This window comes from Meles meles, chromosome 18 (assembly GCF_922984935.1).
Source record: "Meles meles chromosome 18, mMelMel3.1 paternal haplotype, whole genome shotgun sequence".
NCBI classification, from domain to species: Eukaryota; Metazoa; Chordata; class Mammalia; order Carnivora; family Mustelidae; genus Meles; species Meles meles.
The window spans coordinates 45190173-45206399 of record NC_060083.1 but is presented as its reverse complement, the minus strand read 5'-3'; the positions used below and the strand labels follow the sequence as shown (position 1 = coordinate 45206399).

The following is a 16227-nucleotide window of genomic DNA, read 5'->3' as shown; positions in this document are numbered from 1 at the left end:
CCTCTGGGCACAAGTCCGCTCGCCTCCCCGCAGGGCGCACACACAGACATGTTCACACTCCCACGTACACGCAGATGCAGAGACGTGTGCAGGCGCCAGTCGGGTCAGCCCGAGGAGCTCGCCGAGCCTCACACCCAGGGACACCGCGGAGCCCCGCCGTGAAGCCGTCGGGTTCTCGGCTTCGCTCCTTTTCTCTCAGCTCTTTATGAATGAACTCCGGCCGCTGAGGAATTTATTTTTTTATGAATGGGAGCCCGAGACGTGAATGAAGCCGGGAGCCAGCCCCTACGTTCTGATTGGCCCCCGCGTCTGGGAAACTCCGCCCCCCACGGCTCGGCCGGGCGAGTCTCCGGATTGGCGGGCGTGCCCAGCCCTGGGGTTTCATTCACAAAAGTCAATGAAACAAAGGGAAAGGGGTTGGGGCGGGGGGGGGGGTAAGAGAGCCGAGGCTGAGGCGAAGGAAATGCACCAATCAACGGCTCCCCCGGGCTCACAACTGTCGGCGGCGCCCGGAAAACAAGCGGGTGCGCGGGGGACCCGGGGCCGGGGCCGCCTCGCTCCGGCCTAGCCCCGCGGCCCTCGGTGCGGCCCCGGGGCAAGCTCGCGACCCCCGGCGGCTCCAGCTCCGACGCCCCGGCCTCAGGTGAGGCGCGGGAGGGGGAGGGAGGGAGAGCCTCTGTGACTCCTCGCCTCGCCTCCAACACACTCTGCACTCTCTAACCGCCGCCTCCGCAGATCCTAGGGCGGAGCGGGGGGGTGGGAGGCGCTGGGATTCCGGGTTGGAGGGGGCGCGGGAGTTGTGGGCGTGTGAACGGTGCGCGCCTCGCCCGCTCCTCCGCGCACGAGCGCACACACACACACACACACACACACACACACACACACGTGGGCGTGTGAACGGTGCGCGCCTCGCCCGCTCCTCCGCGCACGAGCGCACACACACACACACACACACACACACACACACACACACGTCTTATGTAACCGAGCTTGGGCAGAGCAGGGCTGCAGAAAGCAGCCGAAACGGCGAGCCCGGCTCCCAGGAGCAGGTGGGACCTCCTTTGGCGGGAGGGGAGTGGTGGCGGCGCTCAGCTCAGCAGGCGGAAACCTCCCCATCGCCTGAGTGAGTCGGAGAAGTTTTGCTGTCGGACCCAGAGCCTCGGGACTGCCCCTCCCTGCTGCCCTCCTTACCCACCCCCACCCCGTTGCCTTTCCTGGACGGTGTGCGAACGCAGCCCGCCCCCCCCCCCCCAGGTCTCTGCCCCCGCGCGGGGCCCAGGCAGTGCGGCCGGAGGGAGCGGCCGGATGGAGCGGAGGATGAAAGGCGGATACTTGGACCAGCAAGTGCCCTACACCTTCTGCAGCGTGAGCGGCGCGCCGGCCTCCACGCTCGCCCCCGCCCTGCACCCCGCCCCACGGCCCCTTCCCCGCTGCCCCCACGGGCTCCAGCAGAGCCCCGCCCCTGTGTCACCCCGGGACCCCAGACCCGGCGGCCTCAGGGTGACTCGGGGGCATACCTCCCCTTCCCCTCAGAAATCGCCCGGAAATGGGAGCTTGCGCGAAGCGCTGATGGTCCCGCAGGGGAAGCTCATGGACCCGGGCTCCCTGCCGCCCCCCGACTCCGAAGGTAAAGAGCCGGAGAGACAAACCGTGACCCTCCTCACCTCCCACACCCCGAAGGCGGATCCTCGAGCCGCCTCCCTTTTCTCCAAAAGACTCCCCTCCAAGGGACTCTGGTCATTCTTGAGTCCCTAAAACCAAGGCGGGGTGGGGGTAGTTCACCACCCGGATCGTTAGGGCTCCGTCGGTCTTACCGTGGCCTCCACCTCACCTCCAATTCCATTATTCACTCCGCAGATCTCTTCCAGGATCTCAGTCACTTCCAAGAGACGTGGCTCGCTGAAGGTGAGTAGTTTTGTGACCTTTTCTATTATTGGGGTGTGGGATGCTCTCTACTCCTGATACTCCAACCTAATCCACTTCTCCCTCCCAGCCTCAAGGAACTCTCCAAAGACACCCCCCCCACCCCAGTCCCCTTACTCCTAGCTCTCCCCAGCGCCCAGCATGGACACTTATATTGATATTTATTTTCTCTGCCCTGAGCCAGGCTTGTGTAACTAGGCCTGGGGATGAATCAGACCATTGTGTGGGGTATTTGCTTATTTGAATGGAACTTGGCCCCAGGCCCGTTTTCCTGGTTGAAATTTTCATTTGCAAAGTTTGTTTGGCAGCAGCCTCCCAGCCGAGGTGTGTGTTGTGTTTGGGGGGGGGGGGGATAAGGGACTGGAGGACGGGGAGAAAGAGCAATTAATTTGTAACCTGTCTTCAGGAGTTGCCAAAACATTGATTTTTCACCCCTTCGGTTTCTCTTCTTCCCAACCCCCAGTGCTAAACAATTTCCTTCTGAGCCAAAAACTCAACAGAAGTTTAAATAATTATTTTTTGCAGCACTTTGGCAGAGAGGGCCCAGGGCTTCTCCCCCAAATAGCCCTAATTGTAATTCTGATGGCAATCGGTCCTCCCTCCCCCTTCCCTCCCAAAATACTTCTGCCCCAGGCAAATTCCCCCTACTTTGGCTAGGGTGTTTGCTGGTGGGTTAACTTCCAGCCGGCTGGTGTGGGGTCAGGAGCTGGGCCTCCTCTGGGTTGGGAGCTGTGTTCTCAGGTTCTTCTGGTTGGATCTCTCAGTGCGTTTTGGTGGGGCCTCAGGGTGTCGCTGGTAGGTGGTAGGTAGAAGGCTTATGGTGTTTAGACAGTCTGAGAGGGAAGGGTTAATACCCCCATCTTAAGGTTCCTTTATTTTAACACTCTGAAAACCAAGAAACCACACACTAGGAACCCTTTACTGAGGGCTTTTCTTTAGAATTTCCCCCATCCCTTCACCCGGGTATCTTAGGTGATTTTTTTTAAGCTCAGGCCCAGCTCCGCTGGAAACATCTTATTAAAAGCTTGAGGTAGAAGGGAAAGACCCCTGACTGGATCCTTGGAGTGAGACTGTCTGTCTTGACTACGGTGGTATCCCCAAAAATATGTGTATTAGCAAAATGGCTATTTAGCATGTAGCAAACACTCGAGACACTTGGTGGAATCCGTGGCCGAAGGGCTGTATGGGTGCTGGAGGGATCTGGGTGTCCTGGGGAGGGAAAGATCACATCTTCCCAGACTCTGTAAGCCCTGTGTGCCCGGCTCTGAGTTATGGGCAGAACATATGCCCAGTCTGCCCATCCTCCTCGAGGACGGAGGTTCCGGAGCTGGACTGGAGCTGAAGAACGCAGGGGTGTCAGTTTCCACGGTCTCTCCAAGACTTCCTTCCCCAATGCCCGATTTCTGTCTGGCTCGCCAGCCTTTTTGTCAGCGGAGGGTCCCTCTGCTCCCCTCAGCGGGCAGCTCCCAGGACTGTGATGTAGGGGGTAGGCTCAGAGGTTGGCATTTTGGCAGCAGCTGGTCCATGTGTGCCTGGGTCTGGAATGGGAAGGGGAGGGAAAAAATCCTCTCTCAACCTTGGAAGCCCCACCCCTAGGCGGTGGGGGTCTAGAGACAGTACGAGTGTCTATCCGCCTGTGTCAGTGTGAGGACGAGTGTGTGCTGGGAGTCCCTGTACATTTAAATCCAGTGGGTGGGGAGGTGGGGGTGGGGATCTCCTTGGTTCCCTCTCCTTCCTTCTGAGGGAGCAGCTCAGGTTCCCAGCTGGCGATGGATGGCCAGGCCTGAGAGGGGGATGCTGAGCCCACTCGCTCCTTCTCATTCTCTCTGCGGAGACAGATGCAGCTGCCGGGGCCCTGTCCCCCTGCACCATCCCAGCAGCACCCCAGCCTCCTCTCCTGCCTCTTCCCACCAGGTCAGTGACCCCAACAGCCCAGAGGGAGCTTTGGGGTGGTAGGGAGGGGACTAGCTTCTTTGAAAACTTGCCAGTGGTGGGGTAGGTACATCAGGAGGAATGGGGGCTGGAGCCCAATCTCCCCACCGCAAGTTTGATTTTTTTTTTAAAAGGCCCAATTTGGAGAGAAGCAGTGGGTCCTTGTAGTGTGGGTGGGGCTGTGAAGAATTTGGGGGATGCCAGGTTAGGTCTGCGAGGATGGGGTTGTGGGTCAGTCTGATGTCTGGGCTTATTTAGGGGTGTAAGTGGGGCTCTGTAGAGACAGCTTAGACATCTTTGGATTTGAGGTTTTTCTAGATAGTGTGTGTGTGGCGGACGGGGTGGGGGGTGTCTGTTTCGGGTGCCTGGGATCTATCTGTTGAGTTGCTATAGAAAGAATCAGTCTGCTGTAGGGAGACCCGGGCTCAGGCAGGCTGGGCTTGGGCTGTGTCTGGTTAGGGTCAAAAATGTGCTGCTTCTGATCGAAGGTTTCTTTCTGGGCATGTTGCGAGCCCTCGGGAGCTGTCAGGGACAATGATTTGGGTGTATTTGGTAGCAAGGAACATTGAGTCGGGCCACGTATGTCCTTTGTATGAGGCTGGGGTCTACAATGGAGAGTCTGGATTCACAGAACCTCTGGGTATGTTGCAGGGGTCCTTACGCCCTCTGATATCATGTGCAAAATTGTTAGGGGTGCACCATACACAAAGGAATGTGGATTTTTCTCGGAAGAGAAGATCCATAGGTTTTACGGGATTCTTAAAGGGGTGGGTCTGTGCTCCCCTTTTCAGGAGGTTTACTGCTCTCAAATAGTCCTCTAAGGTCTTCAGTCCCTTTGCCCTTTGGTTCCCCTCCTAACCATCACATTTGCAAGTCCAGAAAGAAAGCCAGTGTGTGAAGGTTGTGCATGGAGGATACGTTCTACCCGTGTGCTGCCGTGTAGTAAAAAGGAAGTAGAGAAGTAGAGTGTGTGTGAATCTGGGTGTGTGCATGCTGTTGCCTCGGTGTGTCTGTGGGGCGAGATGGGGTTAATCCCCTCCCCCAGTTTCTCCTAGCTACAATACCTCCTTCTACATCTTTCTGTCTCCTCCCCTTCCAGAAGGCTCTTAGGGACAAATGTCCCTCCATAGATAGAGAACTGGTTCCTTCCAGTACAAGAGGCTGCCGGGGTGGGGTGGGGCAGGGTTAGGGTGAGAGACAAGGCTGGTGGGGACACAATGGAGCAGAAACTCCGGAGAATGTCTCCCCCGCCTCCACTGGAACTCCTAAAAAGGCCCCTTCATCCTGGGATCGGACCCCAGGAAGGGGAGAAGGTGATGGGGCACAGATGGTGTAGGTAGATGGCCAACCTGGGGGGCGGGGGCTTAACTACTTGGCTGCATTAACCTCCCAGTTCTCTCGGAGCCCAGCTTGGGAGGCTCCCAAGCCCCTTCTCTTCTACTGACCACCCCCTGTTGGAGGGACTTTCCCTAAAATTCCTCTCTGGCACGATGCTGGCGTGGCACTTTTCTCATCTCCTCCTTCATCACGTACCATCTCCCCAGGCAGATAAACTCCACCTTCACGCCCGGATGGAGCTGGGGGGCAGCCCCTGGCACACAAGCTTGGCAGCCAAAATCCAGCCAAGTCCACAAATAAGTAGAGTGGCATGTTCTTAAGATGGAACGTGGTAATTAGAAATTCTCCTGCTCTCCAGGAACTCGGGGCTCAGTGTCACTGTTCCTGTTTCTGTTCTTGTTGGCAGTCTCTGAGCCAGGCCCTATCCTGTCCCTTTGGTTTGAGAAGCCAGTATTCTGGGGAGGGGCCAAGCAGAGACTGGGATTCACACCACAGCCCGTTTTTGTCTTGACTGCCATCTCCTGGCCCCGGGGAAGAAGATGGCGCCGCTTATGGGGTATGGTCTGTGTGCCAGGGGTAGCCTCCCCTGGGACCGCTGGGGGTATGGGGGTTCTGGTCAGACCTTCAGGCCTGAGATGGGAGGAAAGGCAAGATGACCCCTAGGGCTCTGTAGCATCACGTGAACTGGCCTGTGACTGGCCTGTGACGCCAGCAGGAGATGCCCCCAGCCCATTACCTCAGTGGAAACCGGCAGTTAATGAAGCCCCAAAGGGGGCCCAGAATGCGTCAGCCTCCCCCATGTTCTCCACCTCCCCTGCCCTCGGGACCCTCCTTGTCTAGGTAGCAGGGATAGAAATGTTGTTCATCCTGCCAGCTTTAGGGGTATTGCCTGTGGCTGGACCAGAGGGCACAGCAGGGATGAGCTTGGTCCTTGTGCCCCTGACAGTGTCCTCCCCCACTTATCTAGTGTTTCCCAAACCTGCCTATTCTGAAGGGCCACTGGGGATACTTGTTAAGAATACCTCGGCCTGGAGCCCAACCCATGCTTATGGACTGAGGCTCTGCAGGGGTGCGGACTGGGAAAGCCTGCGTGCTTTTTAAGTAACTTTGATGCTCGAACCCATCACCCCGAGATCAAGAGTCGCATATGCCATACCTATGGTCTGCGCCAGCCAGGCACCCTAGGAATGTGTATTTTTAACAGTGTCTTGGGGATTCTGGATTTGGGTCCGTTTGGGGCTGGTTGCCTTTGTGCCTCAGCTGTGCTCCTGAACAGAAAACATGCTGCCTGTTTTTGCCCAGGGACTTCGTGTCCTGCTCATTCATTCCATCGCTTTAGAACAGTTTTCTGCTGGTTTTTCGTGAGTTCTTCTTTAGCTGCTGGTGGCTTCTCATTCTTAAACCCCTCAGTCCCATTCCTCTGTCGAGACATCTACTCTCTCGAAATGTGTGTTTTAAAGCTCTTGGCCCTTCTGATAGTCAAAGCAAGTTGAGGAAGAGTTCCTGCCAAGCGACTGATCACAGCCCAATGTATCTCTTGTGAGATGTGATTTCTCTGGAGGGAGGACCTGCCCCTGCAATTACCGTGAGGGTTGGGGGCTGCAGGGGGGGTGCCGGGACAGGGAAGCCCCCAGGGAGAGGGAAGAGCTGGTTGATTAGGATCCCTTCCACTCCTGCTCCCAGGTCTGCAGAGAGGACACCCACCAGCCTGAGGACGTGGTCATTGTGGTCATTGCATGTTTATTCACGTAGCCAACAAATAAAGCAGCTGAGGGTCTCTTCTTAGCCAGACCCTGTTTCCCTGTGCTGGGGAATTATCAAGACAGATAAAGCCCGGTCCCTGAGGGAGCTTAACTTTCATGCAGAGAAGGTAGATAAGAAACACAGAAATGTAAGTCAATGAAGAAGATGCATAGGTAGCAGTATATGCTCCCGCAAAAATAAACAAGAAGTTGTGTAAATAGGGGCGCCTGGGTGGCTCAGTTATTAAACCTCTGCCTTCGGCTCAGGTCATGATCCCAGGGTCCTGGAACACCTGCTTCTCCCTCTCCTACTCCCCCTGCTTGTATTCCTTCTCTTGCTGTCTCTCTGTCAAATAAATAAATAAAATCTTAAAAAAAAAAAAAGAAGAAGAAGAAGAAGAAGATGCATAAATGAGTTAGCAAGAGGCATCCGGGTAGCGGTGCGGTACATGCTAGGGCAAAGATAGCAGCCAAGAGGGACCACTTTGGTGTGGGTGGTCAGAGTTGTCTGAGGAAGTGACAAAGTGAGCTAAGACTTCAGTGGCCAGGAAAAAAAAAAAAAACCAACCCAGGCAGACAAAGGTCTGGGGAGGAGGAATCAAGAGCTCTGGAGAGGCAGGTGGGAGAGGTAACCTGGTCAGACAATGTGGGGGCCTCAGGTGCTGACCAAGAGGAAGAGGTTGGGGTTCGAGGTTTAAGCAAGGAGAGAAGGGAGTGGACTACTTGCAGAAAGCTGTGTGGAGAACCACCTGCTATAGGAGGTGAGCAGGGAAGGAAGGAGTTCCAACAGAGGCTCTGGCTGAAATCCCAGGAAGAAACTGGAGCCTCTGCTGATGGCTGAGGCTGGCGTGTGTTTGGGTAGAGCTAGGCATGGAGCTATTCCCCAGCATTGTGTCCTGTGTCCTTCATCCTTACTGGCCTTTCTCAACTCTGGTTGTTTTAGCCATCAGTTTCTCCATCATTGTCCGCTCTAAGAGTGTTCTCCTTGGCTTCCACCCCCTCACCTTCAAGCCACTCTCTTCCTGGATTCTCAGGAAGTCCTTCTTGGTGTCTACCCTTCCCCTCCCTGCTTTGATCTATTCTGGAGAGAGGGACCAAAGATTCTGAGGTCAGGAGTGGTACTCAGCTATATGCCCACCTGAAGGAGTTGGAGAAGCAGGGTAAGAACTAGAGATGAGGAGCGCCTGGGTGGCTCAGTGGGTTAAAGCCTCTGCCTTCGACTCAGGTCATGATCTCAGGGTCCTGGGATCGAGCCCCGCATCGGGCTATCTGCTCCGCGGGGAGCCTGCTTCCTCCTCTCTCTCTGCCTGCCTCTCTGCCTAGTTGTGATTTCTCTCTGTCAAATAAATAAAATATTTAAAAAAAAAAAAAAAAGAACGAAAGATGAAAGTCCGAAGGTCCTATGGCTACCTCACCCCCAAACCCACGCTGCCCACGCTGGCACCCTGGGAATGTTTCTCAGACCTTGCCCTCTCTCCTAGCTAAGCACTGAAGACATGAGGCATGGTGACCTGCCCAGGTCCCCAGCCACTTTCCTCTCCCACTGTCCTCCGATTCACCTCTCCTGAGCCACCCCCATTTCTCCATGCCATCTTCTTTCCCAAGTTCTCCACTTCCAGAGTTCACCCAGGAGGTTGTATAAAACACCGATTCCTGGGCCCAGCCCGATTCAGAATCTCCAGCAGGTTATTCTAGGTTTCGTAGGATGTCAGTGTAATGCCTCCGCATCCCAGATGTGACTGCTGAGAGCTGAGAGCGGGAGCTTTGTGAACTCCGCGGGCCAGGGCTGCCTTCACTTCCCAAAAATGGAGGGAATAAAGACAAAGCATCTAGGAAAAGACTCTGGAATCTGCTCAGACAGGTTCTGGGAACTTACGGCCGCCGTTGCCTCCAGGTTCTTAGTGGCGCCCAGACATGGAGGGCACTAGGACCTGGGGTGGGGTTGCTTTCAGTCCTAGGAAGGCTGTTTTCCCCTTCAGGCCAGTGCTAATCTGCAGGGCTGCCTTAATGGTGTCTCTGGGGGGCTGCCGAGGGGGAGGGGCCCACCCAGACTCATCTCTGACCTCTCTCTGCAGCCCAGGTACCCGACAGTGATGAGCAGTTTGTTCCTGATTTCCATTCAGAAAACTGTGAGTGGAGGGCCCCGGACTGAGGGACTAGGGAGTGGGGGAGGGCAGGAAATGAGTCACAGGGATAGAGAATCACAAAAGATCAACTTGTTCTCTCCTAAAGAAAAGGGGGAAGAACAGGGCTCCCCATTCTTGGATTTGGATGCCAAGACCAAGGCAGTAACTGGGAACTGGAGACCTTGGTTCAAATCAAGGGTTTGCACCGTCCTCGCTGTGTGCCCTGCGCGTGGACATTTCCTCCCCTTGCCCCCACCCCCATTTCCTGACTTCTGAAATGCGGGGTTTGGACCAGTTGAGCAGGGTCCAGTTCTACCCTTTTAAGTTACTTTTGTGCAACTTGGGGGTGGGGGAGCAATTTTGCCTCGCAGGAGGCGTGTGGCAACGTCTGTAGACATTTTGGGTGGTCGCGACTGAGGGTGAGGTGGTACAGGCTTTTAGGGGGGTAGCGACGAGAGATGCTGCAAACACCCTATAATGCTCAGGACAGCCCCCCCCCCACAGAAAAATTATCTGTCCGAAAGGTCCTCAGTTCACTGTTGAGAAACCCCACTTTAATGTCACATACCCCGTTCTCAAGTGTCTTCGTCGTTGAAATGCATTAGGGCACAAATAATGGGGAAACAGCCCATAACCGAACAGTCCATCACTGGCGTTGGACTCAGCGCAGTAGGACAGGACCTCACGCTCGCCTGGAACCGGCTCCGCCACTCAGTCCGGTGGCTGGAGTTTTCGGACCCAGCAAGAGGCCACGGGAAAGATCAATGTTCTTCACAGATAATTAGGAGCATGTGCTTAATGGTAGTCAGCTGACATGCAAGCGGGCGCGTATCCAGCCTGCGCCAGAGAAAGAAAGATCCTTTATAGCACCAAAGAAGAAAACATGTCTCTCCCTTGGAATTTTCCAGGGCATGCAGGAAAACCACAGGCCCTAGGTTGGAGGTGCTCACACCTCCAAAGGTGTTTTTGGGGGTTTGGGGTTGCATTAAGTGTTGAATTTTAGACGGTCTCTTCGGTTAGGATTGGATATTAGCCTGACGTATAAAACCAGACATAGTGTAAATAGCCAAACTCTTAAAAGTGTCTGACTGAGAGTCTCTGAAAATGGAGCCCCAGGGAATCACCTGGCTGGTCCGCAAAGAGCAGAAGGTGTCAAAAAGCAGAAGGTGTCAGGAGCTTCCCTTGCCTCCTCTGTGACCCACTCTGGCCTCACTCTGCCTCCTCCCTCTCCTGCAGTAGCTTTCCACAGCCCCACCACCAGGATCAAGAAGGAGCCCCAGAGTCCCCGCACAGAGCCGGCCCTGTCCTGCGGCAGGAAGCTGCCACTCCCCTACCACCATGGCGAGCAGTGCCTTTATTCCAGGTGCGCCCCAGACCCTCCCAGGGAAGGGGGGAGGGGGAGGGGAGAGGAGGGAGCAGTTGGGCAACAGTGGGATGCAAGTTAGACAAGATAACAAAAGGATTTCTGAGCCCCTGTAAGGGAGCCACACAGGCTCGGGATTTCCTCTGAGTGGTTGGGAGGACGACAGCAGGGCACCTTTCCACTGGAGGGCAAAGCCTTTCCACTGGAGGAAACCATCGGCTCGCCCAGCCCGCTTGCTCTGGCTGCAGAGAGGCCTTCTCAAGAGTACATCCATTTTCAGGATTTAGGAGAAGGGAGAAAAAGAGTTCACTTGGCGTCCCTGTCACTCAGGCCATTCCTTTCCCAGCACCCTCTGCTCCTCCTCCTCTGGGGATAAAGCGTTCAAAGATGCTCGCCCAGCTTCTCTGCCCCCTCAACCCCTGTCTCCCCCTCAACTCCAGTGCCTATGACCCCCCTAGACAAATCGCCATCAAGTCCCCCGCCCCTGGTGCGCCCGGACAGTCGCCCCTGCAGCCCTTCCCCCGGGCAGAACCACGGAATTTCCTGAGATCCTCTGGCGCCTCCCAGCCCCACCCTGGCCACGGGTACCTCGGGGAGCAGAGGTAAGGAGATGAGGAGACCCACAGATCTGTGGGCCCAGGTCTCACCTGTTCTTCCTCAGTCCCTGAGTGTTCTCCAGCGACCCCTAAGAGATCTGGCGTGGGACTGGGGGGAGTGGGGGACACAGGGGCAACTTAAGTTAATCTTCTCTTCCTTTTCCTTCCAACCACATCCAGCTCTGTCTTCCAGCAGCCCCTGGATATTTGCCACTCCTTCACCTCCTCCCAGGGAGGGGGACGGGAACCCCTCCCAGCCCCCTACCCGCACCAGCTGTCGGAGCCCTGCCCGCCCTATCCCCCCCAGAGCTTCAAGCAGGAATACCTCGACCCCCTGTACGAACAGGCGGGCCAGCCCTCGGTGGGCCAGGGTGGAGTCAATGGGCACAGGTACCCTGGGGCGGGGGTGGTGATCAAACAGGAGCAGACGGACTTCGCCTACGACTCAGGTAAGAGATGCTCCTGGGGAAGGGGGCTGGAGGAGTTTTGCTGGGATTGCTAGGGAGGGTGGCATTGGTTCCATTAAACCCAGGAGATCTCCCTGCGAGTTTTTTACCTTCCCACCCAGCTACCGCTTCCTACATCCAACCCACGCAGCCGCTCCCTTTTTGTCATAGATTCCAAAGAATTGTCATTTTTTTTCAGTCAGCAAACTTCTGCTCAGAGGAAAGACAAGGGCGTTCAGCTCCTTGCCCTCGGGTGGCTTGTGGTTTAATAGGAAAGTTGAGGCATCTCGTCTTTTTTCTCTTGGCAAGTGGTTACGGGGGTTACCTACTGAGACCCAAGTGCTGGGGGGGACCATGAGTTGTGTGGAGCTGCAGGACACAAAGATGAATAGGATGGGTCATGGGGCCCAGTCCCCACAGAAGCTCACACATATTAATGAATTTGGGGGCGCCTGGGTGGCTCAGTTGGTTAAGCATCTGCCTTCAGCTCAGGTCATGATCCCAGAGTCCTTGCATCGAGCCCCGCATCAGGCTCCCCCTGCTTGTGTTCTTTCTCTCTCTGACAAACAAAATCTTAATATATGTATAAACGGATTTGAATGAAAAGAAACACGAACTTGAAAGAAGCCAGGCTCCTAGTTCCCAGCGGGAATGCAGGGTTACTGAGTGGTTTCCACGCTCTGTCCCAGCCTCCAGGCTGCTGGAGCTGGGTACGAAGTAGGGCTGCTTCAAACTCTAGTTCCACCTGACCGTTGACAAGACTGAGGGGCACTCAGCCAGAGTCTCGGCCAGCAAGAATGTAAAGCCTCTGTTGCCGAGGGAGGGCCGTTCGCATTTAGGAGAGACCCGGAAAACCTTGGCTTCTGTTAGTTACATTGTCACCGTCCCCAAATTTGAGTTTATCTGCACGCTTGTGTGAGAAAAAGAAATACTGAGATTAGAGTAGGCTCAGGGCAGGCTAGAGCTTTCGGATTTCCCATTTCCTAATGTGCCATCTTTTAGGGGCAGGGGGATGAACCACAAACCCCGAGGCTGCCCAAGTGAGAACCACAAGGGTGTGCCTGTCCTCCAGCGTGGGGCAGACGCTGAGCCGCGCCTGGCAGTGAGGTGGAGGAAGGAGGAGGGAAAGGCTCTTGCTGCTGACCTTCAAAGGATGTAGACCGGAGGAGATCTTGTTACATGCCCTTGAACTCCTGCCCCTCCCCCTTCAGCTTCCTCTCAATGGAGTCAGGAATTCCATTCACAAAATGGAGGCATGAATGAGCCCACCCTCCCGCCTCCTTCCGGAGGTGTCGGGTTTCACCATCTCATTCATAGGTGGGAGTGGAGGGGGTAGGGCGAGAAGGGGCTGGAACTTGAACGGGTGGCTTCACACAACCCGCCTTCTCCAGGTGGAGTAGGGCTATTTCAATCCTAAGGAATGGAAGGGAAAGGGAGCAAATGCGCTTTGCTGTCAGACCTGAAAAAACACGGCCCAGTGCCCACCGCCTCTTCCCCAGACACAGATACGTTCTGGTGTGCTCTCGCTCTCCCTCCTACCTCTCTCCCTACGGGTCTTCCCCCAGCCCCCATCCTCCTCCATTTCCTCCCTTTCTACACACACACACACACACACACACACACCCCTCACTCACTGTTACACTTTTTCTCTCTCCCCCTCTCCCTCTCGGGGCTAGGAATCTGACCTGCTGACCGGAGGTTAGCCCATTCCAAGGGAGTCTTAGGCATGGACACTGAACCCTTTCCCCGGAGGTTCATCCCTCCCCTCCCTCCTCCCCCTGAACTCACAGGAAACAGCTGTTGCCTGGAATCCTGGGCCTTGTGCAACAGCTTTGCCGGGCCCAGCTGCTGCCGCCCATGCCCTCTGGCCCAGACTTCAAGCTGAGAGGTTCAAGCCTTGCGCTCCCTCTGGGTGAACTTGCCTTGGGATTTGGTGGTTGGCAGGCAGCCGGGGAAAGAACCGGAATGCAGGCTGGCAGGAAGAAGTTCTTGAATGTGGGCAGGATTGCCGCCCCCCTCCCCCTGCAGCCACCTGTAACATCACCCTTCCTTTCCTCCCCTCCCAGATGTCCCCGGGTGTGCGTCCATGTACCTTCACACAGAGGGTTTTTCTGGGCACTCTCCAGGTGATGGGACCATGGGTAAGGCAGCCCCCTCCTCTCTGCCAAGCCCCCCGCATTGGAGGGGGGAGTCCTGCTGTCGGGAGGGGGTCCTCTGGCCAGGAGTGCTGGGTGCTGGGGGCTTAGCGGCGAATCCCCTCCAGATCTGAATGACCCCCAATTCCTCCCCAAGGTTATGGCTATGAGAAACCTCTGCGACCATTCCCAGATGATGTCTGCGTTGTCCCTGAGAAATTTGAAGGTCAGAGAAGTGACTGTTCGTGAGAGGGTCAGGGTCTTCGCTGTGCCCTCCTCTGTGCCCTCTGTGTCCCCTACCCCCGAATTCCATTACCCCTGGGGAGAGGAGAAGGGGTTGCTTGGGGGACCAGAAGGCACAAACCTGACGGGTCCTGCTTCCGGTGTCCCCAGGAGACATCAAGCAGGAAGGGGTGGGCGCGTTCCGAGAGGGACCGCCCTACCAGCGCCGGGGGGCCTTGCAGCTGTGGCAGTTCCTGGTGGCCCTGCTGGACGACCCGACGAACGCCCACTTCATTGCCTGGACCGGCCGGGGGATGGAGTTCAAACTCATAGAGCCTGAGGAGGTGGGCCTCTCAGAGTCCGCGCCTCTCCTCCCTGTGTCTTTGGGGCCTGGAGATACTGGGACGTGGGAACATAGCAGATGCCTCCCCGTCAGTTAGTTTACCTGAGCTGAATTCTCGTCAGACCTGGGTCTGCGGGCTGCTGCGTAGCTTGTAGGACCAGCTTACCATTTTGTACGGAGAATCTCAAGTGCTCTTTCTCACGTGCCCCCCACCATTTTTTGTGTGCTGAGCTAGCACCCCCATTCCAGAACTGTCCTTTGTCCAGGTTGCCAGGCTCTGGGGCATCCAGAAGAACCGGCCGGCCATGAATTACGACAAATTGAGCCGCTCGCTCCGCTACTACTACGAGAAAGGCATCATGCAGAAGGTGGGGGGCCAAGGGCCCAGGAAAGGGAGGGGGAGGGGCAGCAGCTGCGGGAAGATGGCGGGGGCAGGGGAGCACTTCTCAACAGGTGTATGGGAGCAGATAATGAACCAGAGGGAAGGGGAAATGGCAGACAAGATTTCCCTCTCCCAGAAAAGCCTGAAGTTTGGAGAACAGGAAGTGTGTGGGGAGCTGGCCTCTGGAAGGGACCAGCACGGGAGAGAAACACGCTGGGGTTGGGCCTGGGCCACATCCCTAGCCCACCTGGAGGGAGCGCTAGGTTCACCCAGCCCCTCTCTTCCCCCAGGTGGCCGGCGAGCGCTACGTGTACAAGTTTGTGTGTGAGCCTGAGGCCCTCTTCTCTCTGGCCTTCCCGGACAATCAGCGTCCAGCCCTCAAGGCCGAGTTTGACCGGCCGGTCAGTGAGGAGGACACAGTCCCTTTGTCCCACTTGGACGAGAGCCCTGCCTACCTCCCAGAGCTAGCTGGCCCTACCCAGCCCTTTGGCCCCAAGGGTGGCTACTCTTACTAGCCCTGCCGCCGGTGGGTGCTGCCCTGTGTACATATAGATGAATTTGGTGTTGGGGAAACCCTCACTCTGAAACCCACAGATGTCTTTGGAGCAGATCCCCACTGGTCCATCGGTCGCCCCTGCCCAGACTCTGAGCCGCTCACCAGAGTTGAGGGGAAGGAAAAATGGAGAACACTGCAAGTGTCAAGGTGGGCTCTAGAAGCTCCTCCGGGGGTGTCACCTTCAGCCTCTTTCCAGGTCCTGCTTAGAGGCCCAAGCCACACTCCTCTCCCCCCACACAGGGAACAAAAGTTTGGTCTGTTCTGGGGACAGAGAAGGAGCGTTCCCACTTTGTCCTGGTGGAGAGGGGTGCATTGAGCTCCCCAGATCTCCCCCTGTGGGCAGAAGAGGCAGACAGAATCCTGGTTCCTGCATCCCACTCCAAGCTGTGGCCCTGGAGGGTCCTGCTTGTCCATTCTTGGTGCTCTGAGTTCCCAGAGGCAGGGGGAGGCTGAAGTAAAGAACCTGGGGTGGGGGAGGGGCTGCAGAGTGGAGGCAGGGAGGGCTGGGTTCCTGCTCCTAGGGCCCTTTGCCTCTTCTCTGCCTTTTCCTAGGCCCAGGCCTGGGATTCCACCTCCACCTCCAACCTCCATTACATCTGCCAGACCCCAATAAAGGCCCCTGCTTCTCCTGTTAGTTGTCCCATGTCTTCTTTGCTGCCGTGGGAGAAGGAAGGACCTAGGGTTGGAAAGAGCCTTGGCCTTAGGGCAGATGACCAGAGTCTGGGGCCTGGCCTTGATGCTTAGCTTCCCAGATGGATTTGGAAAAAGGCAGTCGATCTCTGACTTTTCTACTGAAAAATGGACTCGGTAATACCTGTTCTTTTCCCTGATCTATCTCCACTCCAGGATGATTGTGTCAGGATCTGGAAATAATGTTTGGTGGGTACTTTATAATCTGGCCTGGTACCCCCAGGCCACTGGCTGTCCCAGCCAGGCAGGAGCCAGACAGAGCTAGCTTGGAGGCCCTCCTGGGGCTTCCTCGGGCAGAGTTTGGCCTGTGGTTTCCATGATGCTCTTCCCATGACCACACTGTGTCTATACCCCAGCTGTGTGTCCGCCCTCCTGCCGTGGCTCCAGGTTTGTTTTTGCTAAAGCTGGGGATAAGAGTTTATATGGAGAGGAT

General features: G+C 56.3%; 1 protein-coding gene across 5 annotated transcripts; it reads left to right on the top strand.

Moving 5' to 3' along the window:
- Positions 1 to 465: 465 nt before the first annotated feature.
- Positions 466 to 15714, top strand: ETV4 (ETS variant transcription factor 4). 5 transcript variants are annotated; one of them, XM_045983798.1, is made up of 14 exons: positions 466 to 643; positions 1255 to 1365; positions 1534 to 1627; positions 1858 to 1905; positions 9011 to 9064; positions 10298 to 10424; positions 10883 to 11026; positions 11201 to 11469; positions 13533 to 13607; positions 13759 to 13827; positions 13995 to 14167; positions 14433 to 14534; positions 14839 to 14949; positions 15143 to 15714. In XM_045983798.1, the coding sequence occupies exons 2-14, from the start codon at positions 1306 to 1308 to the stop codon at positions 15260 to 15262; spliced, it is 1446 nt and encodes a 481-aa protein (XP_045839754.1). In that variant the 5' UTR covers positions 466 to 643; positions 1255 to 1305; the 3' UTR covers positions 15263 to 15714. The 5 variants fall into 5 exon arrangements, with proteins under 5 accessions (XP_045839754.1, XP_045839751.1, XP_045839753.1 ...); XM_045983795.1 differs by having other exon boundaries at positions 10865 to 11026; XM_045983796.1 differs by lacking the exon at positions 466 to 643 and adding an exon at positions 985 to 1123 and having other exon boundaries at positions 10865 to 11026.
- Positions 15715 to 16227: the final 513 nt, after the last annotated feature.

Excerpts from the sequence above, each read along its gene's own strand:
- ETV4 (XM_045983795.1), top strand. The coding sequence starts at position 1,306 with ATGGAGCGGAGGATGAAAGGCGGATACTTGGACCAGCAAGTGCCCTAC. Across the intron at positions 9,065-10,297 it reads TGATTTCCATTCAGAAAACT|TAGCTTTCCACAGCCCCACC; the intron begins GTGAGTGGAGGG and ends CCTCTCCTGCAG. Across the intron at positions 13,608-13,758 it reads TCCAGGTGATGGGACCATGG|GTTATGGCTATGAGAAACCT; the intron begins GTAAGGCAGCCC and ends TTCCTCCCCAAG.